At 32.7% G+C, this 20,864-nt stretch overlaps 3 protein-coding genes across 4 annotated transcripts; 2 read left to right on the top strand and 1 right to left on the bottom strand.

Moving 5' to 3' along the window:
- The first annotated feature begins 633 nt into the window (after positions 1-633).
- LOC112089219 lies at positions 634-1,506 on the top strand. Its single transcript, XM_024160202.1, has one exon. The coding sequence runs from the start codon at positions 634-636 to the stop codon at positions 1,504-1,506; it is 873 nt and encodes a 290-aa protein (XP_024015970.1).
- A 7,900-nt stretch (positions 1,507-9,406) lies between these two features.
- LOC18025706 (protein SPEAR1) lies at positions 9,407-11,581 on the top strand. Of its 2 annotated transcripts, XM_006408859.1 has the most exons (5): positions 9,407-9,637; positions 10,391-10,507; positions 10,802-10,842; positions 10,970-11,045; positions 11,477-11,581. In XM_006408859.1, exons 1-5 carry the CDS (start codon positions 9,407-9,409, stop codon positions 11,579-11,581), a joined length of 570 nt encoding a protein of 189 aa, XP_006408922.1. The 2 variants fall into 2 exon arrangements, with proteins under 2 accessions (XP_006408922.1, XP_024016088.1); XM_024160320.1 differs by lacking the exon at positions 10,391-10,507.
- Positions 11,582-14,692: 3,111 nt separating this feature from the next.
- LOC18025705 (50S ribosomal protein L4) lies at positions 14,693-17,108 on the bottom strand. Its single transcript, XM_024160275.1, has 9 exons — positions 17,026-17,108; positions 16,646-16,778; positions 16,503-16,558; positions 16,261-16,387; positions 15,748-15,896; positions 15,543-15,650; positions 15,347-15,466; positions 15,041-15,214; positions 14,693-14,952 (listed from the first exon to the last, which is right to left on the bottom strand). Exons 2-9 carry the CDS (start codon positions 16,719-16,721, stop codon positions 14,851-14,853), a joined length of 912 nt encoding a protein of 303 aa, XP_024016043.1. The 5' UTR covers positions 16,722-16,778; positions 17,026-17,108; the 3' UTR covers positions 14,693-14,850.
- Positions 17,109-20,864: the final 3,756 nt, after the last annotated feature.

Below are 20,864 nucleotides of genomic sequence, written 5' to 3'. Positions count from 1 at the left end.
CTAAACCAATCGATCCACCTAAACCGTTTATAAACCGATAAATTCTAATCCTAAATCGATAGGGTTTAAGTTTAAACCGATCGGTTTTTCCTAATAAAAATTAAACCCTAGCAAATCCGTTTAGTTTAATCCCTTAACCGATTAATAACCTTAATAACCGGTTTCCAAAATTAAATCTAATTTAACCGGTTTTGTTGTTTAATCGATCAATCGGATCGGTTTAAGCTTAATCGGTTAATTTCAAATTAGTTTCCAAAATCAATCTCTAGATTGCCTAAACCCTAAACCCTTAAAAAAAAAAAAAACCAATGTTTATCTGTTAGAGCTAAATTTGGAAACCCTAGTAAACCGGCTAGGTTATAAACCCTAAGGTTCGATTTTAGAGTTCCCTTATATAGCAAGTTTCCTAAAATAGAAGTTTCTTGAAATGAAAAGTTTTCCCAAAGAATACCTTAAATCCCTTATTCCAATGATCATAGTCTCATACTATTGATTATTTAACATAAATTATTATATGTTTCAGATGTCAAACATTCAGAAGGTCGAATATGAGGCACTCACTGTCTCCGGAGATAACTACCTCAAATGGGCCCTTGACACCAAGATCTACCTCAACTCAAAAAGTCTGGGTGAATGCATCAAAGATCCCAACACCGCGACTCAAACAAACAGTACTCGGCGATATTTATTATCCGCCATCACCTCGCTGAGTCTCTCAAGCAACAATACCTCACTCTTGAGGATCTACTCGAACTTTGGGTGGCACTGAAAAAGCGATATGACCATCAGAAAACGGTCATACTGCCCCAAGCCAAGTTCGACTGGAAGAACCTACGGTTCGAAGATTTCAAATCCGTCGAAGAATTCAATTCCGAACTCTTTCGGATAGTTGCACTCATAAAACTATGTGGCGAGGAGGTCACTGATAAGGATATGCTAGAGAAAACATTCTCTACTTTTGGCACTCCCAATGTTGTTCTCCAACAACAATACCGTGCCATGAATCATAGCACCTATGAGGATTTGATATCTTGCTTACTGCTTGCTGAGAAGAACAATCAGCTTCTGTTGAGGAACAGTGCCATGCGGCCTCCAGGATCAGCCCCATTGCCAGAAGGAACCAGAAAAGAGTCCAACTTCGTCCAACGTAACAGATCCTCAGATCGTGGACGTGGACGTGGAAATGGACATGGACTGCGTGGCAGAGGACGCGGTAGACCGAACCAAGATAACCGACCTAACCTCAGTTTTGGTCGGGGTAAGGGTCGTGGTATCAACAAACCGACCCAAAGAGGCAGTTCATCTAGACCAACTCCTTGCTCAAGATGCGGAATGACTAATCATTGGGTCAAGATCTGCCGTACTCCCAAATATCTTGCTGAGCTCTACCAGAAGTATGGGAAAGATAATCATGAGGCTAACCTGGTTCATCAAGTCAATGAAGATGACTCAAAGGATGATAAGATTGATGGCATGGATTATGAGCTCTCCGACCTCCTTGATTGATCTCAAAAATCTGAATTTGTTTTTCATTACTCCTTAAACTTTTATCTTTTGTTTTTTGGGATTTATTGTCTTTACTTTGGATTTTTAAGACCTTTTGCTTTTACATTTTAATTTATGGAGTAATGTTTTATTTACATCTCATTTTTGCATGTTATTGAATTATAATTCTTGTTTAATAAAGATATGCAAGACAATATGGATATCATTGTGGATAGTGGATCGAGCCACACCATTCTAAAAGACAAGAATTACTTCATAAATTTAGTAATCAAAACCGCAAACATTAGCACTATAGCGGGTAGTTCGAGCCTAATAGAGGGCCATGGCCAAGCTAATGTGCTGTTATCAAATGGCACATATCTAGACATCTCTGATGCCTTATACTCACCCAGTTCTAAGAGAAACCTATTGAGTTTCAAAGACATAAGATTGAATGGTTTCCATATCGAAACTCAGGATGAAGGGAACAAAGAGTTTTTAATTATCACTAAAATGATAAATGGTCATAAACAAGTTTTTGAAACTATACCCGCCGTATCTACTGGCATTTACCATGCTAAAGTCAGTATGATTGAGGCTAATGCTGCTATCAAAGCACGGTTTTTAGATTACACTATTTGGCATGATCGCCTGGGTCATCCCGGTGCGAACATGATGCGTAAATTAGTCCAGAATTCTAAAGGGCACAGCCTTAAACCAAATGGTATTTTCCCTCAGCACCTCAAGTGCACAGCTTGCTCACAAGGGAAACTGATTACCCGACCTTCACCAGTCAAAGTGTCTAAAGAGACCTTGAACTTTCTGGAAAGAATCCAAGGAGACATATGTGGACCAATTCACCCACCTTGTGGGACATTCAGATATTTCATGGTCCTCATTGACGCATCGACCCGCTGGTCGCATGTCTGTCTGCTCTCTTCTAGGAACCAGGCTTTTGCTAGGTTATTGGCCCAAATCATCAGATTACGAGCCCATTTTCCAGACTTCCCATTAAAGACTATACGTCTTGATAATGCTGGTGAATTCACTTCCCAAGCGTTTAATGAATATCGTATGTCCATAGGGGTAAGTGTTGAACATCTCGTTCCACATGTCCATACACAAAATGGATTAGCTGAATCCTTCATTAAACGAATTCAATGGGTTGCTAGACCATTACTCATGAGGTCACAACTCCCGGTCTCAGCTTGGGGACACGCAGTCTTACATGCCGCTGAACTAATACGCATACGACCATCTAGTGAGCACAAATATTCACCATCCCAATTGCTAACGGGTCATGAGCCAGACGTCTCCCATATTAAAACATTTGGGTGTTCAGTCTATGTACCCATTGCACCACCACAGAGGACTAAAATGGGACCTCAAAGGAGGATGGGAATATATGTTGGTTTTGATTCTCCCACCATCATAAAATATCTCGAGCCAACTACAGGAGATCTGTTTAAAGCCAGATATGCAGATTGCCGATTTGATGTATCGGTATATCCTAGATTAGGTGGTGAGACAGACAAGCTGGTAAAAGAACTTTCATGGAATCAAACATCCACACAATGGCAAGATCCTCGGACTCTAGAATGTGATTCAGAGGTCCAAAGAATTATATATTTACAAAAGCTAGCTAATCAATTGCCAGATTCCTTTGCTGACCCGAACAAAGTTACCAAATCGTACATACCAGCTTGTAATGCACCAGTACGAATAGATGTCCCCTCAGGGAAAAGTCAAGTTGCTACAGAGTCTGACGCACGTAAGAAACGTGGCAGACCACCAGGTTCCAAAGATAAGAATCCCCGGAAATCAAAGAAAGGTGCAATGATTGAAACCGGGATTCAAGAGAACACGGATACAGCCTCAGCTGATACTTACCCTATCGAACCATCTCAAGAGGTTTGGGACGCCAAAACTCAAGGTTCTGAAGGGATTGATAATAATGAGATCTCAATCAATTATATCATATTCGGTTCTCTATGGAACAGAAAAGATGTCGACATCAATGAAACTTTTGCATACAAGGTAGCACTTGAGATTGCGCACACGCAAGAGGATCTAGAACCCACGTCTATAATTGAGTGCACTCGTAGATCAGATTGGCTGAAATGAAAAGAAGCCATAAACGTGGAGTTGAATAGTTTAAAGAAACGGAATGTGTTTGGTCCGATCTTAAGGACACCATTCGATGTTAAACCAGTGGGAAACAAATGGGTCTTTGTGCGTAAAAGAAACGAACTCGGCGAAGTCGTTAAATACAAGGCACGCCTTGTAGCACAAGGATTCTCACAGAGACCCGGAATCGATTATGAGGAGACTTATTCTCCAGTGATGGATGCAACTACATTTCGATTCCTCATAAGTCTGGCCATAAGAGAAAACTTAGATTTGCGGTTAATGGATGTTGTAACCGCATATCTTTATGGACCACTGGACAGTGAAATCTATATGAGATTACCAGATGGTATTGAGCTCAAAGATAAGCATGCATCTCGTGATAAACACTGCATTAGGCTGAACAAATCCTTATATGGACTGAAACAAAGCAGACGTATGTGGTATAACCGGTTAAGCGAATATCTCATCAGAGAAGGCTACGAAAACGATCCGATCAGTCCATGCATCTTCATCAGAAAATATCAAAACAAAGGATTTGTAATCACAGCAGTATACGTGGATGACTTGCACATCCTCGGAACATCTGGTGAAATCGCCCAAACAGTTGAATGCTTAAAAGCAGAGTTTGAAATGAAAGACCTAGGCAAAACTAAATTCTGTTTGGGATTACAACTTGAGTACGTCAATGACGGAATCCTTGTGCATCAATTGGCATACACTGAAAAGGTACTCAAGAGATTCAATATGGACCAGGCCCACCCATTGACCAGCCCAATGGTTGTGAGGAGCCTTGGATTGGATAGTGATCCATTCGGTCCAAAGAAGGACGATGAAGAAATCCTCGGTCCTGAAATGCCATACCTCAGTGCCATAGGAGCATTAATGTACTTGGATAGTCACACTAGACCAGACATCTGCTTTGCCGTGAGCCTCTTAGCTCGCTTTAGTTCATGTCCAACTCAAAGGCAATGGAACGGTATGAAGCACATCCTTAGATACCTTCAAGGTACTAAGGACTTGGGATTATTTTATTTTAACCATAACAAGGATGGTCTAGTTGGTTTTGCTGATGCAGGATATTTGTCAGATCCGCACTGTGCCCGGTCTCAAACCGGTTATGTTTTCACGCATGGAGGAACAGCCATATCTTGGAGATCCATGAAGCAGACTATTGCCGCTACCTCATCTAACCATGCGGAAATCTTGGCCCTTCACGAAGCTAGTAGAGAGTGTGTTTGGTTGCGGTCCATGACTCAGCATATCCGATCAGATTGTGGTATGGACGAAGATAAGGAGCCTACGGTGATGTATGAAGACAATGCAGCTTGTATCGCTCAACTCAAGGACGGCTACATCAAAGGTGACCGGACGAAGCATATTCTGCCCAAATTCTTCTTCACTCATGAGCTACAGAAGGATGGTCAGGTCAAGGTTCAACAAGTCCGATCAAGCGAAAATTCAGCCGATCTATTCACTAAATCATTACCGACTTCTACACTCCGGAAGCTCATTCATCAGATAGGAATGCGTAGACTTAGAGATCTACAGTGATGCCTAAACCAGGGGGAGTAATGCGTGTTGTACTCTTTTTCCTTCACCATGGTTTTTCCCATTGGGTTTTCCTGGTAAGGTTTTAATGAGGCAACGTTCCCCAGCGCATTATAGAGATCCCGGTTTTGTGACAGGCACGGTTACCTTGTCCAAGGGGGAGTGTTATAAACAAATGGACTTCTAGTAACCGGCCCATTAACCATCAGGTTAATGTCTCATGGCCCATTAGGGTTTCTGATACATTAGTTATGTAATATATATATACACTGCTTATGGAAATCATAAGATAAGAGTTTTTCCCTTAATAGCTGGGTTGTTTTTTTATTTCGCTTCAAGAATAAATCATTTCAGAAAAAATGACGTTTTAATTGCTAACTATATTCTAATCACGTGCGTCCGCACAGAAATATTTTGTTTTTATTTTTAATATAATTTTATTTATTTTTTATTTAGAAATAATTTGTTTTGTTATTTATTTATTTTTAAATCAAGAAATTTGTTATTATGTTTTGATTTTAAATAGTATAGATTTGTATATTAGTAAAATAAGAGTATCAATTAATTAAATATATATCGATCTAATGTTAATTATGAACTTTATTTTTATGTGAATTTAAATTTACACATACACAATATATATATATATATATATATTTATTTCTTTTTATTTTTTTTTTCTAATATTATTATGACCACGATCATGAAAACATAATTTTAATCCGGTCATTCTATTAATCGAAAAATAAATATTATTATAAAAACATATTTTCGATCATTTTATTAATCCGAAAATGAATATGGTTATAAAACTATAATTCTAACCCGTCCATTCATATTACTATATAATATAAATATTTACTAATTTTGAAATAATTTTTATTTTAATATCTTGCATATTTTGATAACTTAACCCGCATAAGACCATAATTATAAAAAAAAACCTAACACATTCCATCAAATTACCATATAATATTAATATTTATCAGTTTTCAATATATGAAATTTTAGTCTGATTGAATATGATTAAAAAATACAATAAAGTATTCCTTAATCATATGTGTTATTCTGAAAATATTATTTGAATTTTAAATTTTAAATTAAATGAACTTATATTTAAGGAAGTCTAAAGTAATTTAAATTAATATCTATTATTCAGAATTAGATTTAATTACAAAATTAATAAGTTTGAATTTTAAATTAAATATAACCTATATTTAAGGAAATCTTTAAATATCTAAACTAATATCTAATTTTTGGAATTAAATTTATATACAAAAGAAAATATGTTTTTAAAATAATATTGTAATAAATTAGAATAATTTTAAAATTGTTTCCAAACAATTTTTTTAAAAAAATTAGGAGTGTTTGGAAGCAAGTACTAAAAATGCTTCTGTTTTAATATAGATGGGACTTGTTCATGACGTGTCTTGCCTTTGCATAACAGATTGAACTGACACAGCACAGAAAACGTATAGAATAAAAAGTAGAAAGGAGAAAAAATGTACAGAGAAGTACTAGACCGAGCAAATTATCCAAAACAAAAAAAAAGTACCAAACCTTGGAAATAACACTTGAAAATTCTTGAGAAATATTTCTCGACAATTTATTATTATCAGACACTCATCGAAATTTTGATTGATATGTTTCAAAAAGACTATTCCGATGGTTTTCCGATTCTCAAAAAATTGTCAAAAAATTTCAAAAGATTTTTGATGAATTTAATATATATATATATATATATATCCGATGATCATAATCTGTCAGAATTCTCTTAATAAAAACTGTTTAGATCTAATATTGAAAGTTTAAACTTTAAAGAAACCAACGTTAGTATGTAAAAAATGTGCGTTAATTCACTATTTATCAATTATATTTAAATTGAAAACTCATAAAAACTTAATATAGTATCAAATTCTTATTTGCTAACTCAAGAAGGGAGGCCCAAGAAAGTTTATTATTATTTTTAGAGTGAGATTTGGTTCAAGATAGATTGATAAGAAATCTCATCTCGAGGGGAAATGTTAAAATCTCATATCGAAAGTTTAAAGAGACCACCACTAATAATATAAAAGATTTGAGGCAATCCATTCACTTCTAATTGATTTTGAGTTGGAAGTCTTTCAAACTTAACATAATATCAAAGCTTCTCTATTGATCCAAATAAAGTGACCTACCAGTCCTAAAATAAGTTCGCTTTGAAATAGACTGATAAGAACCATCATCTCGTTATGTTAGGATTTTATATGTGAAATTTTGAAGAACCAACATAAATATAAAATAGATATGAGCTAAAATAGTTGTTACCAATTGATTTTAACTTTGAAAATTCATAAAATTTCGTAATTGTTTTTTTCCAAAAAATTTCCGATGAAATTAGTCATCCAAAATAGCATGTTTTCTTTGTAGTGGAATATCATAAAAATAACAAAAGAGTTATCGTGAAAATGTGCATTTACATAGCAGCTTCGATAGACATCACTTATTCCGACAAAAAACATTTATATAAAATTAGATAATAGTTCTTCGAGTTTATATTGATATTTTTGTCTGTAAATGCGATTATATTATTGACAAAACAGTTGTTTTTAATCTATATATTAGTTATATAGGTTAATCTTTTATAAATATACTTTTTCATCTTTTTAAATATTTTTTATTTTATTTATAAATGTTAACCTAATATCATGACATATGTAATTATATATCTAATTACGTAATACTAGGTTGCTGAAGATTTTTCAGGAAGGTACAACAAAGATTTATTGAAACTATAAACTTTTTTTTTTGTTTTTTTGTCAATAGCTTAGATATTTAAAACGGTTTAGAAATTCAAACTGGTGATATCGAATTTACATACATAACATCATGATGGTAGATACGTGCATTTCATACTAAATTATCTACCTTCATATTTTTTTGCGCGTGAAATATGTGATATTGATAAAAATGTGAATGTTTCCTTATTTTTCGCAAACTCTTCCAAATGTAAGTTAAACTATATATGAAATCTAATAAAATCCATTTATAATTACGTAATAATGACATTTAAGTGATTTTACGTTACACAGTATTTTATATACTTTCCGATGCTTAATATGTTTTTTAGAAATGTTTTTAAATGTTGTAATATTGCTAGTAGTTTTTTTTTTTGGGTCAAATTTTAAACTTCATCATTTATGAGAGCTCGAAAAGTTTTTTTGGCTACAAAATCCGCCATGGTATTAAGAGTCTGAGGATATGAGCAATAAAGAAAGAAGAAAAAGATATCGTCAACAGACGAATATCGGAAACAATAGCATATCGTAATATTGCTAGTAGTTAAAATCTGGATATAAGATCTTCTATTATATCGCAAGAATCTTAGTGATCATAATATGAATGTAAATAGAAACTATAACGTAAAAATTATATTTTGAACATAAATCTTTTGAAATTTTGAAACTGGTATTTCAGTGAAAAAAAAATACTTTTTCTGATTTTTTTTTTAGTTTGTTATTTTCTTGATATATGAAGTTAGCAACAACAAACAAAAACATTTCAAAAACTCAGGAAAAATAGTATAAATTGTAGACTATATATTATAAGAAAGTAACAGTATTAATATAGATCCTCAGCTGTTTGTTACGTGGGTCAATATGAAAATCAACTTATTGTAGATTTATATAGTAAATTTCTCGATTAGAGCTGGATTATTGAAAACAAGGAGAACTGAATTATATCGAATCAACATCGAAGTCCTTTGCGTTTTAAGTCATCCAAGAGTGAAAATAATTAAGAAAAAATTTGCTAATCATTAATATTATTTAATAGCACAATCATTGTAATTAATAAAATGGTTAATGAATTAGTTTAATAAACAAATAAATAAATAGAGAGAGAGAGTAAGAGAGAGTTGGAAAATCAAAAATAAGGGCATAAAATCTATGTAATGTAATGTATTTGTGTGCGTGGCGTATCTATTGAAATCTGGACACAATCCTGATCCAGCTAGGCAGTAGTTATACTAAAGGTTTTAAATTAAAACTTAAAATAAAAACTAATCTTTAAAATATAGCTTATAAAACAAGAGATCACAAATTCACCATGAAAGAGATCTCTCTGATTCCTCAGCTCAAAGCCAACCAAAGTAAAATAAAATCATTTTTTCTCTCTCTCTATAGAGAAGACTTTCTCTCTCTAGCTCTTGATTTTCCGGTGTACATCAAAACCGGAAGTTATAACTAAATCTGATCAAAGAAACATGGGAAGTAGTTTCTTTGGTAGACCAAACATGAGAGGATCTTCGCCGTCTTCATCATCTCCAACGTCATCTTCTTCATCTCCGGCGACTAGAAGAGGTAAGAAGAATGGTTCCGAGAAGCCGAAGCAGCCACAAAGAGGTCTTGGAGTAGCACAACTGGAGAAGATTAGATTACACGGCGAGATGAGTTGCAACAGCTTCAACAATTATAATCCTTCTTTGTATCCTCAGGTACATACAATAACTATATGATCTCGCCAGAGTTGATCGGGGCATGCAAGTGTAACATAGTGGTATATTGTGTCATAACCTTGATTCAAAAATCTGGTACAAGTTCATAGCTTTTACTCTTTTTATGCGGGTTATCGGATCTCTTTTAATAATTGTCTCGTGAACTTTAGATGATTTTATGAAATTTAAAGGGGTGATCGGAGTTTACCTAAATGTTCTTTAGATTTAGGTTAAATCATCTAACAATCAAATACAACGCAAAACCACAAAACATATCTTCTTCTCTTTTCTTGTCTTGACCCAAAACCATGTTCGATCAGGTCAAAACTCATTTATCTTTCAATTTAACATATCCACCAACTATAATTAAATGTACTAGTCGCAATCTTGATAATAAACTTGTTTTTCCTTTGGGTTCAAGTAGAAAAGAAACCTATATATATGTGAATCTACTATCTACTCTTGGCGCGAGGATAGGTAAAATCAGTGATTAAAATCTTGATTACAATAGATTTCATATAAGTTGATAGCCTATGCGTTGTTAAGTTCACGAGGGCACTCCTCTCACTTTTAAAGATATACATAAAGACATTTTGTTTTTGTTCTTTGTCAAGTAAATTGTTGTACATGAAGAAAGTTATATGTTATGAAATATATATCACTAATTTTATATTTTTAATCTATCTAATTCGATTCTTTTCATCAGTATAATATATATGTTAATTAAACCGTCATATGTAAATGTGAATGTAGGAGGATGTGAGGATTCAAGGAGGATATTCATCCATACCATCTTCATCACCATCCTTTACATATGCATCAACATCATCACCAACATCGACTCCTTATGGCTTTTATCCAAACATGATGGTATATATTTTCCTTAGGCTCTATATGTGTGCGGTTATACATGATATTGGGTGTGTGTGTGCGTGTGTTTTTAAAGAAGTATATTACTTGGATATGTAATCTAACTTTATCTAATTAATTATTTACTGTTTATTTCAAATCCCTATAACATATGAAAAATTATAAAAAATTTAGTCAGTCATTCTATAACAAAACTCTTTTCAAATAATCATGCAGTGATGATGCAAATGTGAAATATGAGAAAAAAAACTTAAATATAAACTATTAAAGGTTTTTTTTTTTTGTTATTGGCAGATGGGTGTACATGGAGATCAGTACGAAAGAGCAACCATGAGGTACATATAAAATCACCAAAATCACTTTTCACTGTCCTTTAAGTTTTATAAATATTTTATGGTTGTTTTGTGTTGGATATTTGGTTTGGTCTTAAAAATGACCTTTTGTTTTTTTTGTTCAAAACAGTTGGAACCCAAACTACGGCATCTTAGAGAGCCAACATTCTTTGGAACCCAACATCACCAGACATTTCTTACACGAGGTTCTTATTCTTTTTTTTTTGTGCGAAATTTCTTATTCTATATATACCCTCACTTATATATATATATATATATATATATATATTCATCATGTCATAGCTAGTTAACAAACAAAAAGAGTTTCAGTGTTTCACAGGATCTTGCATAATAACTAAACGAAGTCGTACAATTGTTACTAACATTTTCATATATCACATGACTAATAGTCTATGTATACTTTTATTATTAAAAAAAAAAAATTCGAAGGAGGATCCACTTGTTTTGTACTTGAAATAGGATCTGTTTCACTGAAATTTCTGGTTTATCTTAGTTTAGTGTAACCGTGGTTCAATGTAGTTATGTCATATTTAAATGTTGGTTAACTAACCTTGTTAAAAGTGTAGTCGATTTGAATATAAGTGAGCTAATCAATTTCTTGTTTGTCTTGAAACAGGATCCAAGTTCAACAAGGCGAAGTAAATCGTTGGGATCGGGAAACCAGAACTCAGGATCGAGTGACAATCAAGAGTTGGATTTGGAACTGAGATTGTCACTTTGATCATTAATTTGTAATAGTTTAATCTTCATAAAACTGAAAAGAAGTCGTGCATTGTGATTATATATTTTTTTTTTATTCTCTGTTGTTATGCAGAAAATAAATTATAGCAACAAGAGCTACTTATTTTCGATCTGGGGTTATCAGATTTCATTTCTTCTTAGGGATTGTTTGACGGTTTCAGCAGAAAAAAGGTATAAAGAATGGGAACTGTACTTTGTACATTTTGAGCGGTGAATTAAAAGATAGTTTTTAAAAGATTTTTGGTTTATAGAATATGCTTGCTATGCATCATGGGAGGCTCCAAAGCCAAATTAATTTTGCCAACAAATGTTACACTCGGTCATTTTTGTATTGTATGTTTATTTTTTGGTTCCAAACAAATATTAGTCGAAATGTTATTAACTTGAAAGTTTTGACGTTTTTGAGTTTAAATAACGTATAAACAGTAAAAAAGAGATAGAGATGACTATTCTTATAAGAAATCTATAAGAATACAATTAATGTTAGGGTCATGATTTTTTTTTCGTGATCGGATAGTGCTTCGAATTTTGGTTCTAATTATTAATTATCATGTTTAAGTATAAACACTCAGCAAAATTTGTGACTAATTTTAGTTTATCATCATTCACAAGTATCATTCAAACACCAATATTTCATAAGAGTTAATATTGGCGTTTTGTAAAATATTGAAAAAATTAGATGTTATATCGAAAACGTAGTGTTGGTGTTATTTTATTTGAAGAACACAAAAAAACACATACAATTAACTCAAATCACTCATACGATGACATGTCAGCCAAGTTTGATTTTTATTGTGTTTCTTTATGATATCTTTTTATATAGAAAGGGATTTTTTCCTTAAACTAATCGTTCCTGATTTAACTCATTAATCTATTATATAAAGATTCAGTTGAGTTTCACAAGGTTGACACATCAGCATTCATTTTTTTGACACATCAGATTAAAAAAAATTATGAGAAAATTAAACAATTAAATTATACTAATTTCGTTTTAATTAAACACAAAAACCGAAAGAGAAGTACTCCCTCTGTTCCTAAATAGATGATGTTTTAGTATTTTCACACTTATTAAGAAGCAATAAATACATATTTTATTAATTACTTTTTGTTTTTTTTTTAAACTATTTTGCTATTTTCAATAAATATATAACCTTTATTCACACTTTTCAATACTATTTCAGAAATTTGATATTCTTACAACCAATGTAAATTAAGTATTTTTTAATTTATAAATAAAATAACATTAAATACTTCTAAAACATCATCTTTTGTGAAACAATACTAAATCTTAAAACATCATCTATTTAGGAACAGAGGGAGTACATATCAATTTATGGTTCATAATAAACTGCAAATTAATTTTATTTTGGAAATTGGAAAGATGGAATCTCAAACAATCTCCAATGCTTTTTAATATCGACTCAAAATTCCACAAATCAATAGGTAAAACTTTTTATTCTTTGCCTCCTCTTTGATTTATGGGTTTTTGAAAACTGTATTATATTTCTTGTATTGAATTCATTCTGGTTTTGTTTACATAGACATTGATCTATTTTCTTTGTATAAAGACATATTCACCGATGACAACCCTACCACCAGGACAAAGAGTTGAGACTTGAAGTCCTCGGGCAGAAAGCAAAATACGATTTGGTGAAGATATTAAATTTGTCTTACAAAATACATATTTTTATCATTAAAAATTAACTAACAAACAAAAAGACAGGTTGAGAAAAATAATAATGAAGATATATTTGGTTAGGTGCAAAAATAAATAATATTACATCTACAAAAAATAATGACTACATTTTTACGAGTTCATATGATATTCATATTACCAAATACAAAAAATTAGATTAAACTTATAAAAAAATGTCTATTAATAAATTATATTAAAACAAAAAAAATCACATTTAATGACTATATTTTTACTGTGGAAAAAAAAATGACTATATTTTTACAAATTTGGATAATATTTTCTTTATCAAAAATAAAAATAGGTTAATTTTGTTGAAAAATAGAAATTTAAAATATATATATAAAACAAACAAAACACCTGCGTGTATACGCGGGTATTCATCTAATACAAATAAATCAAGAGAAAAATAAAGACCGTTATAAGAATAGATAGCTCTTGACGATGTATACATCTAAATAAAGAAATGCACATGATTGTAAACATCATAATGCAAATGTAAAGTTTTGTTTTTTTTTCTAGAGTGAAGGAAATTAAGAGAAAAAAAAAACATTTAAGTGGTAGCTGGTACATCAAAAAATCCAGATGTTTTTTGTGACAGCAACATATTTTTCCTGCAGGAAACCCTAACTCATGGCAGAGTCCATTGCAGTCAGGTTTAACAAAAGATCCACATACTCCAGGGAGTCCAGGACACACACTGGACCTATATAAGAAGATTAATATCGCAGTAGCTGTTTAAAATACATTCAAATTCTTAAATACAATTAAAATCTGTTTACAATCACCTAAGAGATTTACCTGACATTCTGAGGATGATAACAAGAATACTGAGTCACTGACCATAGATGCGACTCTCTTGCTTGCCATTATAATTGTTCTAGAAATTTCTATGTATATATATTTGTTTTTTGGTGGAAAATTTTCTTTTGTATTTTTAAACCACATAAATGTAGGGTTTATGTCTGTATAAATATGTTTGTGTATAATATGTACACACGCTCTTGTTCCAAAACTTTCGTATTGATTTTGAACTTGAATTTTCAAAATCAGCGGTATTTAATAAAAAGAATTTCCAAATATCCACACTTGAAACTTGAAAGCTAACATCGAGAAAAGACATAGCGAAGAAGTACTTATCACGTAGGATACTGAGAGAATTGAATAAATCCAAGGAATCAAAGATAAGCAAACAATCAAGAGTAAATATCAAATTTTGTAAAACAAACATTTAAAAGCACATTTAGTCCAGAAAGAGTGTTTATTTTAAAATTTGTCAGATAATTTTAGTTTTTTGTTAAGTAAATAAGAACTTTTTCTTTCTAAACCATCAAAACCTGATAAATATTCAAAACGGTAAAAGAAAAGGGTAGATTTGCGTAAAAACAGAGAGGAACATCATCTAAAAACTCAATCTTGTAACATTCCAGACCCAAAAGCTAACAATGAACCGGCTAGTCATTGCCGGTACAGAAACTACATGTTGAATGTTTTTGGAACTGTCTTCCTTGTGATCTCTAGTTTTCTTACTGAGAATGCCGTTTTAAGACATCACTTTAACGGTTAATAGGAGTGTGCATACGCTCAACGATCTTATTCACAGCATCACGGGACATGACAAGCGTATCGTGGAGCAAAATGCTGTAGACGTTAAGCCCCTGCAAAGCATTACATACACAAGATTCAAGATTCGCTAACCAGTTTATCATGAAACCGCAAAGTTCGATATGTGATTCGGTAACTTACTATTGATGGAATTATGTTGACATAGTGGAGATTTTGGGTTGCTAGCTTTAGCTTTTCATCGATAGGACCACCTTCTACAACGAGTACTTTCTTTGTGTTCTCCATTTGATTGTAATAGTTCACAATGTTCTTCGTTTTATGTGTTGGCAATACCATATCATCAAACACGATGAGCTGCATAGTTTTTTTTTCCCAAAAACATTCAGCTCTCTCATCAGCGGATTCGATCAGGCCGGTTTATAACAAGGCATGGTTATGGAAAAATCATGAACATAAGGTTATGAGTGATAAGAGAAAGAAACTAACTTTTCCTTCTGCGGCTCGAGCTGTCAGTGCTATCTTCAGTCCAAGGCGTCGAACCTGCTTATTCATCTTTATCGCATGGCTTCTCGGTTTGGGCCCATGCATTATACAACCACCTCGGAACTAATGGTTGCAACAAATATCATCAGAATAAAACAGTTTGGTGAAAAGAAAGCATAAAATCCAAGAGTGATGTTACCTGGTTGCTACGCAGTGTACCGTGTCTAGCTCGACCCGTACCCTTCTGATTCCAGGGCTTTCTACCAGTTCCACTTACCTCAGATATTGTTTTGGTCGAATGAGTTCCCTGAATAATATCCACCATAGGTGTCAGACTTATTGATTGTTTGCTTATATGACTAATTAAAGGCATTATGACTTATGAGACACAATTCGTTAGTAACCTGCTGGCGTTTCGCAAGCTGCCATTTCACAACATTGTGAATGATATCTTTCCTTATTGGAACATCAAAGACATCACCTGCTAAAACCATGAAACCCTTGTCTTCATTCTGAAAATTTGTCACCGGAATGACCAAGTCTTGATATTGTCCTGCGGAAGTATCAATACCAACCAGTGAAAACTTGTCCAGAATTATAAAACGAGACCAGCAATAAGGAAGACACCACTTTTCAGAGACTTGATCAGGTCTCAAGCTCAAGCACGAGAAGTAGGAACAAACAGAACAATGGTAATCATATCTGTGTTAACCTTTCATGTAATAAGCTACGCAAGGCTTGAAGATCAATTACTCTTCCTAAAAACAGAGTTATCACATTTCTCTCTAACACCACTACTCACTCTCCGTTTCCCCCAACCAAACTCCAAGATTCACAAAAGGTACAAAAAGCTCAGGAAACAACATGAAAGAGACACGAGATAGGAATTAGTTCGGTGAATGTTAACTACTTCATACCTATGGTTCGGTCTGGTGTAATCACCGTCTTTTTGGTAAGTAAACCACAAGGAAATGAATCATCACTTGAATCAGGAGTCAAAATAGAAGTGGAGAGCTTTCGGTTGGAAAGTAAACCCATTCCATACTGCATTGACAACAAAAATTAAATCAACCTCTCCAAACAAAATGAAATACTAAGGAAGATAACCAGTGAAGTAGCTAATAGAACCCAGTTCAATGCAAGTGATGTAAACACCAACCTTCAGATCATTAGGAAGAGAGCATAAACCATATCCAGATGCATTCGCAGACAAATCTGTTCGAATGAGACAGAGAAGCAATGAGAGACAAAAAAAAAAACAAAATTTGAATTTTTACTTATCACTTGAAATTGAGACAGTACTCGGTGAACCGCTGCGTCCAAAAGCTGCCAATGATCCAAAACTGCGAAAAATTCTTCTTGAGATTGAAGCAGCCATATCCTTTGAGTCAATTGAATAAAAAGTGATGCCGATAGAAGAAACCTAGCTGCTCATCTACAACACCAAATCCAATTTCTCAATACTCGTAAGAGAAAAAAAAAATGAAAAGATTCAGATTAATCGGAAAAACAAAAAATGTCAGAGAGTAGAAGCAATCTAATCGAAATGGTGCACATAATCTCAGTACCTATCAAAGGCTAATTAGAGCGATTAAAGAAAAGAAAAACCAAAAACCCAGATTTACAAAAAACATATCCTTTCTAATGGGCACATCGATCCTAAGAGAAGAAGAAAAACTCACCGGTCACAAGCGGCGATGATGGGCGGTGACGAAGAAGGAAAACGGCGACTATCAAGGTTTCGAGAGGTTCAGTGAAAAGAATTAAACGGGAAGGTTTACGGATCGGGTCGTTGCAATACGGTTCGGATCTTCTTTGGGCTATAAACCTAAAATGTATAAAGGTAATAAGCCCATAAATCAATATCAGATTTTGTCAAAGTCGCCGACTTTAGTTTTCTCATCCGAGTTTTATTTTGCTAAATTGTAAATATTTAGTTGAAAATAAAAAAGTTTAGGTGTTACAAATTGTGTGAAACAATCGATCAATCTAAAAGCTTGGTCTTATGACTAAAAAAAAGAGAAAAACATCAATTGGTATTGAATCGACTCGAAAGCTATTAAGCAGCCTGTGACGCCAATGAGAAGAGGAGAACCAGAATAAATGAAGAGGATGTAAGGTTGTGGAAAGTAAAAGACGGCAATTACAAAGCACTGTTTAACACACGAGAAACATGGCGACAAATCAGAACTGCAAGACAAGAAGTAAATTGGTACAGAGGAGTCTGGTTTTCTCAATCTACTCCAAAGTACTCGTTTATGTCTTGGCTTGCATTTCAAAATCGATTGGCTACTGGTGAAAGGATGAGTACTTGGAACGTGGGTGCAAATATTGGTTGTGTGCTCTGCAGCGATCCCTTTGGAACCAGAGATCACTTATTTTTCTCCTGTCCGTTTTCTAGAAAAATCTGGGAAAAGTTGGTGAAATGCTTACTTAGGCAGCAATTTGTTAACGATTGGGGAAATGTATCTGAATTACTTGCCAACCCACTATGCGACCAGACGACTGCGTACCTGGTGAGATACTCATTCCAAATTGCAGTCCATACCATTTGGAGGGAAAGGAACAACCGAAGGCATGGTGTTACACCTTCAACAACACATAAACTGGTGAAGATGATGGATAGAAATATCCGGAATCAGCTCTGTTTGATCCGAAGCAATGGCGTAATGAAGTACGAGGAAGGATTGAGAACCTGGTTCTCAACAAGACAAGATTCAAACTAAAATTTTTATTGTTAAGTTGAAGATGTTTGGATCAAAGTTGTAAAAACGTTTGTTTTTTTCTTGAATATAATTTAACATTTTATTCAAAAAAAAAAAAAAAAAAAGCATGTGACGAGTAGCGATAAAACGTTTGTAGGCCCAAAGAAAAAATAAGATCAAAATAGAGTCGAACGGAGAATCTCAAAAGAAAAGACTGAGAAACCCTCACTTTAAAAATCAGAAGTTGTTTAATTCGGTAGCCCAAAAAAGAGTTTTTCCTTTATAAATCAGGGGAGGACCGAACAGTTATTTTTCTCGTTGTAATTGTTTATTTTTGAAAATTGTTTGATGTGTTTTTTGATTGTTTGTCTGATGTGGTTAAGCAAAATGATGTGCTATTAATGTGAATCGAGCCATTGGGAGGTATCAATAGCTTCAGTGGCAACTTGCATAAAGCAAGAAAGAGAGTTCATAATTGTAACATGTGTTATTGTGTTCTACTTACCAAACAATAATAAAGAAAAAGTGTTACAGTTATATATGTGTCCAAATTACGTGGCTTCTTGATCTCATCGAATGTTTTTCGCCCAAACAAAAAACATATTCACATGTGCTTAGGTATGTTTGTGTGTGAGGACTGAGGAGGGAGGCAATGGGATCGGAATACTTTTTTATTTAATTATAGTATAAAATTTGACTGTATAAATTACATTTGACTATATAAATTAATAAATACACAAATTTAAACATAGAATTGTATTGGTAAATATTGTTCCGACATGTTATGGGCTTAATGCTATTTTGTTATCTCCCTGTACATGCATCTTGTCAGTTGTCACCCACCAAAATCGTATATAGTTCCATTCAAAACTCAACAATCTTTTTACATTATTTTGTTTTTGTAGTGACAACATAATTGATCTACATAGTCGTATAGCTAAATTCTTATGACTCATATCCAGTCAAAGAGTTATTAATCTTCTTGTAAAGTTTTGGAATGTCGAATAATTGATTTCTTTGAGCTATATGTGGTTGTTACTTTTCTCTTATAACGTTTACAACTATAATTCACATTTTAGGTTCATAAATCTGTAGTTGTAGCTATAACTATATAACTAGACAGCATATACGTCAATCAAAGTATTGTATCAAGTTATCAACATTCAATGAAAGGTCGGACCAGAACTTTCTGGACTGAAGAAAGAAGAGTTTTAACTGGAGTTGAGTGAGTTGAGTTACTGAACAATATTAACACTTTGAAATTGATGCATGCATAGGCTCATCCTTTATAAAGTCACCAAAATCCTTTGGGTTTGAACTCTCACGGAGGGATAAAAAGACTAAGGACAAACAAATTATATATATATATATATATATATTTACCATAATGAGGTATAAATTTCAAGTACATGTAATTATTCTAGTCTTTGCCAAAAAAGGAGATAAACTTATTTTAGTCAAAAGTTAATAATAGTTTTTTTATTTTATTAAAAGAGTTGTTATTGGCTATAGACGATAGAAATGATATTAAATATATACATGATTGGCGGAGATATTGATGAGATGGATCTTCAATGATTGACGTGAAATTTTGGATAAGGTTTTTTGGGTCTTTATAAGGTTTAGGATTTAATATGCATGATTACATACTTACATACATACATAACATCTAGCCCTTTCTAAGTTGTCACAGGCTTACATCTAACCCTTGTTACAAAAAATTTGTGGTTACATCTATATAATAACAATCGGCGCCCAATACATCTTTGAATTGTGGTTGGTTAGAAATTAGCAAACCATTACGTTAAGAGACAACATACCCTGTTTTTTGTCACGAGAGATAACTTACCATTAAAGATAAAAATATGGTGGTAAAATAAACACATATGATTTTACTATATACCAATTACTAAATGAATGTATAATATTTTTGTTATTTTTCGATGAAATTATTATGTTTGAAGTTCTAATTTAGGTTTTCAACTCTGGCATGTAGTTGCCGTGTTATTAAGAATAGCACAACTGCGACACTTTTGATCACCATTTACAATCTTTTATACATGTTGTTAGAATAACGACCATCAAATTCTTTATAACATATAGTATTTGTTTTCAATATTTCATCAAATGTTGGTTCTCAAAAAAAAACTAGTTCATCAAATGTAGCTTTTTAGTTTTCTTATTTTTATTTTTTTGTTTCCTATGTAAAAGCTCTTTCTCTTCTAGATTATTGGTCTAATAATAAAATAAGCCGATATTGTATGATTGAATCTATATTATCATTTATGATTAAATTCTTTTTGTATATATTATTTTACGTGTAGCCAAATAAATATATAATTTTACTTTGTAGGAACCAGCTTTTGAGTTATTCTAATCTATTATATAATTAGAGAGTTTTCTCTCCATCTAGGGTGTTCACATCAGCATCAAGAATGAAAACTAAATTTAATAATTCAATTAATTCACACACATTAATAACTATTATTTTTTATTAAAAAAATAATAATATTACTACTAAAATTAATGATTATTATTTATACATTATTTATAATTCTTATATTTTTATCAAAAAAATAATAGTAAGAACTGAAAAGAAAAATTAGGAAAAAAAAGATGATAAAAGAAAGTTCAAGACGATGAAAAAAAATAAAAAAAAAAGAGAAAGAAGAAAAATCAAAATATAATTAAGACGACAAAGATGAATACGAAGTAAAAAAAAAGAATACATACACCAAACAAAAAAAAAATAAGAGCGCAAAATAAGAAAAAATGAAATTTCGAAGATGATGAAGAAGACGATGAAAAAAAAGGTA

This window comes from Eutrema salsugineum, unplaced genomic scaffold (assembly GCF_000478725.1).
Source record: "Eutrema salsugineum unplaced genomic scaffold, Eutsalg1_0 scaffold_12, whole genome shotgun sequence".
In the NCBI taxonomy this organism is placed as follows: domain Eukaryota; kingdom Viridiplantae; phylum Streptophyta; class Magnoliopsida; order Brassicales; family Brassicaceae; genus Eutrema; species Eutrema salsugineum.
Note: the sequence above shows the minus strand (reverse complement) of the source record. Positions and strands in the feature narration are given on the sequence as shown.